At 42.1% G+C, this 8,160-nt stretch overlaps 2 protein-coding genes across 2 annotated transcripts in view; both read right to left on the bottom strand.

Moving 5' to 3' along the window:
• The window catches only part of LOC104821617 (glutamine--fructose-6-phosphate aminotransferase [isomerizing] 2-like), a 5,906-nt gene extending 3,881 nt beyond the window's left edge, over positions 1–2,025 (bottom strand). The window contains exons 1-4 of the mRNA XM_010552537.1: positions 1,741–2,025; positions 868–1,040; positions 557–665; positions 115–260 (exon numbers count right to left, since the gene is read on the bottom strand). Coding sequence (XP_010550839.1) covers positions 115–260; positions 557–665; positions 868–1,040; positions 1,741–1,984 — 672 coding nt within the window. The 5' untranslated portion in view covers positions 1,985–2,025. The remainder of the gene's footprint in view (positions 1–114; positions 261–556; positions 666–867; positions 1,041–1,740) is intronic.
• Positions 2,026–2,872: 847 nt separating this feature from the next.
• On the bottom strand, positions 2,873–7,405 carry LOC104821616 (receptor-like protein kinase 2). The gene is made up of 2 exons (XM_010552536.1): positions 4,230–7,405; positions 2,873–3,516 (listed from the first exon to the last, which is right to left on the bottom strand). Exons 1-2 carry the CDS (start codon positions 7,114–7,116, stop codon positions 3,002–3,004), a joined length of 3,402 nt encoding a protein of 1,133 aa, XP_010550838.1. The 5' UTR covers positions 7,117–7,405; the 3' UTR covers positions 2,873–3,001.
• Between the last annotated feature and the right edge of the window lie 755 nt (positions 7,406–8,160).

The following is an 8,160-nucleotide window of genomic DNA, read 5'->3' as shown; positions in this document are numbered from 1 at the left end:
AACTGTCGACCTACAGATATATTGATGCAAACTAAGTGATTAATGATCATGTAATACTTCATCATGCACATTGAAAAAGTCTTAACATGAATCTAGTGGCAGAATGTCACTTACTTTAACGCCTAAAAGCAGTGGGCTGCCGTGCTTGCATGCAATTAATTCATTTGGATAATGTCGGCTTTTAAATATAAGGGCATAAGCTCCCTCGAGATGCCTCATCACTTCGAAAACAACTTGACAGAATGTGACTGTCTGTTCGCCTGCAAAGCATAAGGCATAAACCTCCAATAAATAGAGGTGCTTCTGATAAACTACACGCTCAAAAAGGAAGACAAGAATTACTTGACTCATCACACATGGATCTACCATATCTGACGTATTGTCTCAAAATTAATAGCCCACAATTTCTACACTCATAATATGTCGTAGTGAAGAGAAAACTTCATCATATGTCAAAGAAGCGTTTTAAATTTGCGGCAGAATCCCATTAGTGGACCACTAGGCAGAGAGAGCAATCGAGAAACTAGTTGGCAACGCTCATCTGCGGCAGTACTACCTTCTACATTTGCATTGTCAAAAACAAATTTGGCAAGCTTAGGAATAACTTCGGTGTCTGTTTCTGATGAAAATGTGAATCCATACCGAACTAATGTCTCCTTCAACACCTAAAAGAAACAAAAACAGAAGAGGTCAAAATTAATAGCCCACAATTTCTACACTCATATTAGAGAATGTCAGACCCAATGCCAGAAGAGGTAACCATGAAAAAGCACGCAAAGAACCAAAAGAAATGATTGTGCAGAAAGTATTTTGAGAAGATAAGAAGCTTAAAGAAAGGCTTTCAAACGCAGACGAATTGAGCCAGACCTCATAATTGGTGATCACGCCATTGTGAACGACCAAAAAGTCATCCCCAGGACCAGATGACTGAGGATGACTATTCCTTGGAGCTGGTTCACCATGTGTGGCCCACCTGGTGTGTGCAATCCCAGCATGGGAAGAGAAAACTTCCTCCAAATTTAAATCTATATCTGCAATACCTGAAGGTAGGAGAGACAAAAGAAAAACAGTATCAGTTTCCCAAGTATGTTCTTAGGTTATGAATAATTGTAAACAATGGTCAAGGCGACAACCCATCAGTTGCATAATTTATTATCATAATAGAGCAGAAGTCTGGAACACAACAAGTCTTTCACCCAAACTGGAAACAAGGTCAAAGCCGAGAATAGCTTCTTGCTTGTTTTTACTTCATCAAATATGGCTATTTTCACCTAACCATAAAACAATATGCTCAAGGAAAATCGCATTAAGATCCTTGACAGTTTCTGGAGATGGCCAAATTCTCTCCCATGCTTAGTCTCAAAGTCCTATAGAACCATAAAACACAACACACACGCACACACACAAATTCCACTAGAAAACTACCGGAGATGCATTACTCAGATCGAATAACTGGAACCCAGATGATCTTAGCATAACATGAACGGGAAAAAAAACAGCGAACCAAGACAGAGGGCGCCAAACTTGTCCGACGAGTTGCGGCATTAATTCATTTACGATTCCAACATATGAACCGACATGGTCTTTAAGTACCGAATTCGACCAGAAAAGGAAACTGAAATCCGAAATATTTCTCATGCGGCGGGAATTACACAGAAACCACTTCCAGATCAAAATCAGATCCAAACAAACGCAGAAACCAAGGACGATAGGGAGACACAGGGAGCGAGGGAGACAAACCTTGGTAGACAAATTTGACGAGGGACTCGATGTTGCCTGCCTGACGAAACACGAACGGAGGAGGAGAGGTGGCGGAGAAGTGATTGGATGTGTCCGGGTGGCGAGAGAACGAATCATCAATGGCGATCCCAGCTGAATCGTAGCCTCTGTACTCGAGACGACGAAGCCCATCAAAGAGAATCTGAAGAATGTATCGTCTCTCCCTCTCCACATTGAAATTCAAATACGCAAATATCCCACACATTCTCTCTCTGCAAATATTTTCGGTGTCAAGAGAAAACACGAGGGAACAGAGGAAGCAAAACGGATTCTAATTTTGAGTTTTGACCTTAAACAAAGACTGGGACTGAAGTGTAATTTTGCTGTACATATTGGGGTAATTTTGTATTTCCAGGGTTTTCAGGATATGTGACATGGCGTGTTTTGATTGGTGAGATGATGCTTCAAGAGTGGAGATGGGACCTACGCCACTCTGGACGGACGCGCCTGAGTCGCGGGGACGCTTGAAAACTTGAAAGTTCGGTTTTGCCCCGAACTATTATTAAATTAAAATATTACCCCCAAAGTTTCCGACTATATTATATACAAATAATCATATATTATTGCAATTAGGACTAACGAATAGATTTTTAAGCTCCACGTTGCGTACTCTTTTTAATTTGATGATTATATGTCACATCATACCATGTGCTCCACGCGTCGTATTTTTATTTCCTTAGTCTGATTAATAGATTCGATATTAGAATCCCTCGTTGATCATATTGAGGAAACAACTCGAATTTAAAAACTGTATTTTGGTTTATTTGATCATTTTTATAATGCTTGGATGTATTAAAATAAAATGGCAATTCAATTGCATGTTTTGAAAAAAAAATTAAACGTTGAATAGTGCATTGAGCTAAAAAAATGAAATAGTTGTATTTAAATGGAGAGAATCTTTTACTGAGTAATAAAACTTTTCATATTTGAATCTCTTTATTTTCTCGAAATAGAAAAATTAGAATATATATATCGGTCTCTCGGAAATGGTGGTAATGTTTTTATTTGGATGGAAAAATCATAATTCAAATAAAAATAGCAAATTTGAGATTTAAAACTTTCAAGAACTACATAGATTATTGAACTCAAAACAGACAAATAGGGAAGTCATTGTCTCTGTGTCCTAATCACAACACTGGAGATCGCACACTGTTCTTCAATCTTTACATAAATATCTAAAAATACAATAAAATATTTTAAAAAAATACGTAAAAAAAATAAATCATAAGCCATTCACCGCATTACCACATGTAGAAGAAGAAGAAGAAGAATAGTAAAGCAGGGAAGAAGCGGAGAAGCTCGTGTTATTACTCTTCTTCCCTGTCGCTTCTTCTCTCTTGAGATCTTTACAGGACGACGACGTTTCATCCCTCTGGTCAGGAGGAGATTTCTTGAGCAACAAGTCAACTTTCGCGTACTCTTCACGCTCCTGCTTGATCTCCTTGAGCATGGCGGCGACGTCTTTCATGGTGGGTCTCTCGTCAGGGCACGCGTTGACACATAAGAGAGCTGTTCCAAGGACCTGCATCATCTCTTCCACTTGGGATTCTTGTCGGAATCTGAGGCTCCGGTCAAGGACCTCTGAGCTTCCCCTCCTTTGCCTCACCCAGTCCACCAAGTGAATCCCTTCGGGTATCGTCGGATCTATCGGTTGTTTTCCCGTTAACACCTCGAGAACCACGACCCCGTAGCTGTACACGTCGCTCTTCTCTGTTATCTTCATCATGTATCCGTATTCTGTTCAAGAACAAAAGTGTATGAGCTCGAGGAATCTATCCATTGCCAAGATTCAGAACTAGCGTTAGACGGGTACCCAGAACCCGTGGGTAATGGCTATCCGTCTCGGGATACTCAAAATTCGGGAACCCTAGGCACGATCAATCGATTATCAGTATCCGCGGATAACCCAAGGCGAAGAGGAGAAAGAAGGCGTGCCGGCGAAGGGGTGAGGTCGCGAGACCGCAAGGAGTGACGGCTCGAGATGTGAGAGGGAGACGGTGAGGGTCACGAGCGTGGGAGGCGAGGAAGCGATGAGAGGGATTAGGGTTTTGCAATTAGCCCTAACCCGAGGACCGAGACGGCGGTGTTCCTCTTTTAGAAAAATCACTCGGATTTCTAACATTCAGGATTTAGGGTTTCAAGATTTTGCAATTTTTTCTTCGCCGCGTCTAGTTTCGCCTCACCGAGCGCCATTGGACCAGGTACGCATGTCACCCTCTCGCCTCGACCCCCTCACCACTCGTCTCGCCGGCTGCCTCAATTCAATTCTCACCTTGTCAGTCGGTACCCAAAGTTCGGGTACCAAGACTGAGGTCAAGTGGTTCGACTGAGAAACCCGAGGGGACGGACCCGACATTAGACGCATCTAAAAACTCGGGTATCCGAATCACAGCCACGCCTATTCAGAATCTTAGATCTAATGTTAAGAGTTTACAGTGGAGTGAACATACCTGGAGCGATGTATCCGTATGAACCAGCGATCGTATTGGAACAACGTCCGAATTCCCCGTCCTCTACAAGCTTGGCTAACCCGAAATCCGCGATATAGGGCTCGAAATCCAGACCGATCAAAATGTTGTTGGCCTTGATGTCTCGATGAACGATGGGAGGTAAGCAATCATGGTGCAGATAAGCTAATCCTTGAGCTGCGCCCAGCAAGATTCTGTATCTGAGTTCCCAATCCAATGGAGCTCCTCTCCTTTCATGAAGCAAACTTCCTAAACTCCCGTTCGGCATGTAATCATACATCAACAGCTTCGTGTTTCGGTTCCAACAACATCCCAGGAACCGTACTATGTTCTTGTGTCTGATCGTTCCCAGTGTCTTCACCTCTGCAGAAAACGAATCTCTCATGGCGTTTTTCTCATCAGTAGTGTTAACGGTTGAAGGCCATAGCTTCTTCACTGCGATTACATTGCCGTTTTCCATATCTGCTCGGTAAACAATCCCTGAACAGCCTTTTCCGATCATGTTTGGTTCGATTAAGCATCTTATGATCTGGTCTACAGAGAAATTCAGCTTCTGAAACGGTGTGAATTGCCATGAATACGTGTCTCCGATCTCGGAATCTCCATCTTTCTGCATACTTCTCCTCGCACGTATCACGGCAATTGCGCCCATGATCACCATTGCAATCGTCAATGTGATTAACAGAGCGAGTGCTACCCTGAGTTTTCTTGTTCGGGATGAGCCATCAGCGAGTCCGTTCCTGTTTCCGTCGCGTATAAAGCAAGAATCTTGGCTCGAAGAACATAGCTTCGTGTTTTCTTCCAGATCTTGAGGAGGTAACTGTCTGAAGAGCTTGTTGTCAGGAAGATAACCTGAGAACCCGTTGTGAGAAATGTTCAGAGATACGAGGTTATCGAGCTTGGCGAGTGGGCTGAGATTGCCTTCGAGCATGTTGTGGGAGATATCGAGAATCGAAAGCTTGTTGAGTGAAGAGATCGAAGACGGGATTTTGCCTGTGAGCTTGTTGCAGCTTAGGTTTAACGCTATCTCGAGATCTTCGATCTGTCCGAGCTCTGAAGGAATGCTTCCCATGAGCTCATTGCTGCTAAGATCAAGCAACTGAAGACCTGAACATAGACCAAGAGAAGATGGGATCGATCCTGACAATGAGTTTCCACGCAAAATCAGCTTGTTCATCGAGACAAGCCGTCCCAAGCTCGCGGGGATCTGGCCCGAGAGTTTGTTTAGCGAAAAGTCGAGAACTTGCAGACCCGAAAGCGAAGAGATCGAATTCGGCAATGGGCCCTCGAGAGAGTTATTGCTGAGATCAAGCATCTGCAGCTCTGAGCAGCCTCCAATCTCATATGGAACCGACCCGTGAAGCCGGTTGCTCGACAAGTCGAGAAAGTTCAACTTCTTGAGAGAGCCGATTCCCCGAGGGATCTCGCCTGAAATCCTGTTGTTACCTAATCTCAATCTCACAAGAGAGCTGCAGTTTCCGATTTCTTGAGGTATGAAACCCGAAAGATCATTCGATATCAAGAGGAGTTTGGTGAGGTTCTGAAGCATAAACAATCCTGGAGGAACCGTTCCCGTGAGCGAGTTATGAGACAAATCCAGCGCCTCGAGATTTCTACACTCTGCCAAATTCGGAGGAATGCTTCCTTCGAGCTGGTTTGCCCACGCGAAGAAGACGTTAAGCCTCGATAAGGAGCCGAGTTCTGGAGGTATCAGACCCGAAATCTGATTCGTATCAAGCTGTAATTGCAGAAGATCTGTGCAGTTTGCAATGTTTGCAGGTATAGATCCAGAAATGTTGTTGTCACTGATCATAAACTCTTCGAGCAAAGATAATCTCCCGATCGATAGAGGAATAGATCCGGAAAGCGAATTCAGAGACAAATCAATCATCCTGAGATTATTACAGTTGCCTATCTCTTCAGGTATATCACCAACAAGACCATTCTGCCATAGAAACAGCTGTTCTAGCTTTCCGAGTTTCCCGATCTCTCTCGGGATTGAACCAGACAAGCTGTTCTCATACAGGAACAGATTCACAAGCTCAGTACAGTTCCCTAATTCTGGAGGGATCTCACCACTTAACAGTGTAGTGTAAATGGAAAGTGTCTGAAGCTTCTTGAGCTTACCTAAGGATGAAGGCAACGTACCAGAAACACCCGTCTCGGCCAAACCCAGAACGGTCAGATTCCAGCAATCTCCGATCTCCGGAGGAATCCGACCACTGATGTCTTTGTTCCCTCCTGCTCTTATGACTTCGAGACCAGACAACTTCCCGAGCTCCGGGGGAATATTCCCGTTCAAGAGATTGTCGAAAAGAATCAGATTCTTGAGATTGATGCAGTTCCCAAACCCTGGGAGGATTCTTCCGGAGAGCTGGTTCGAGTTCACGATCAAGCTCTCAAGATTCTGGAGCTTGCTTAAAGTCCACGGAATGTCGCCAACGAGACTGTTGGAACTCAGGTCAAGAACCGTCAAGCCGAGGCAGTCTCCGAGATTCTCGGGCAACTTTCCGGTGAGATTTGCGCCGGAAATCACGAGTTTCCGGAGGGAACGGAAAGCCGGGAGGTTGTCGGGCAAGGGGAGCTGAAGAGGAACAGAGTTAATGTTGATGTCGGTGACGAAACCATCTGGAGAACATGTAATGAAGGTCCAGTTGTTGCAAGGAGTGGCGTCGATGGAGTTCCAGTTGAAGAGAGGAGAAGGTGGTGATGAAGAAGGTGCACGGGAGGAAGAGTGGAGCCATGTGTAGAGGATCGAAGCTTCCTGGTTTTGCTCTGCATTTGTTTTGTGCCAGAGGAAGAAACAGAGGAAGAAGAAGAGGAAGAGAAATGAAGAAGAAGAAGAAGAGATTTGGGGATGCAGAGACATTTGCCTCAAATTCCGAAAAGAAGTTATCTTCTTCTCGGGTTTAGTCCCATTTAGGGCTCGGTGCTGTGTTTCTTCTCAATCTCTGTGCCCCTCTCTCTCTCTCTCTCTCTCTCTCTCTCTCTCTCTCTCTGATTCTTGAAATCTGTTTCTTGCTTGGTTTAAACTCAAACTTAAGAACAGTCACTTGTAGTTGTGATCCTTTTTTGTTCTTCTTTTGTAATGAAGAGAAAGACCAAGGGTGAAGCAAAACCCATAAATAAAAAAACAGTGCCTAGAGATCAACAAAACTGCACCACCCCACCTCCATGCCACCTCACCTTGGATGCCCATCAAGTATATATATTATATTACACATATACATATATACATATGCTTGTGGATTTGTATACTCTGATACGTGTACTATACAATTACATATATAATTTTTTTTATTGTACATATATATATATATATATATATATATATATTGGACAAATTCATTTGTCTTTTGGTACTCATATGGGCACTTGCTAAGATATGGTTGAAAATATTACTCTACTCGTCATTATCAAGCATTATTATAAGAAAATTTTTTAAACGTTTTTCAAGATTTAAAAATATATAAGAAATATTCTCAATATAACTTTTTTAAGAAATAGAGATATGTATGACGTATTAAATAAAAAAATTGGGGTCTTGTTACTAATTACTAATTTGATAGCTTTACAAGTGTAGTTAATATAAGAAAATATATCAATGTAGAGTGTATTATAACATTTTAAATTGTATATTATGGTATTTTTTTTCTTCAAAATGATACAATTGGAATGCCCCACACTCCAATCCTTTCTCATATCCACGAGAAATTGCAAGTTACCACTAAAAAAATAATGTTATAAATGATAATGAAAATATAGCAGTGTAATTTTTAACTAGAGAATGAGCTAATTAAAGTTTTATGAGATAATGATGAATCTTTTTTATTTTTGGGTGTTTAATTTATTTTTAGCTTAAAATAATATATATATATAGTAGTAACATAAGTAAATTTATGTTTAATGATTA

The sequence above is a fragment of the Tarenaya hassleriana genome, unplaced genomic scaffold (genome assembly GCF_000463585.1).
Source record: "Tarenaya hassleriana unplaced genomic scaffold, ASM46358v1 Cleome34, whole genome shotgun sequence".
NCBI classification, from domain to species: Eukaryota; Viridiplantae; Streptophyta; class Magnoliopsida; order Brassicales; family Cleomaceae; genus Tarenaya; species Tarenaya hassleriana.
This window is presented reverse-complemented; position numbering and strand designations above follow the sequence as displayed.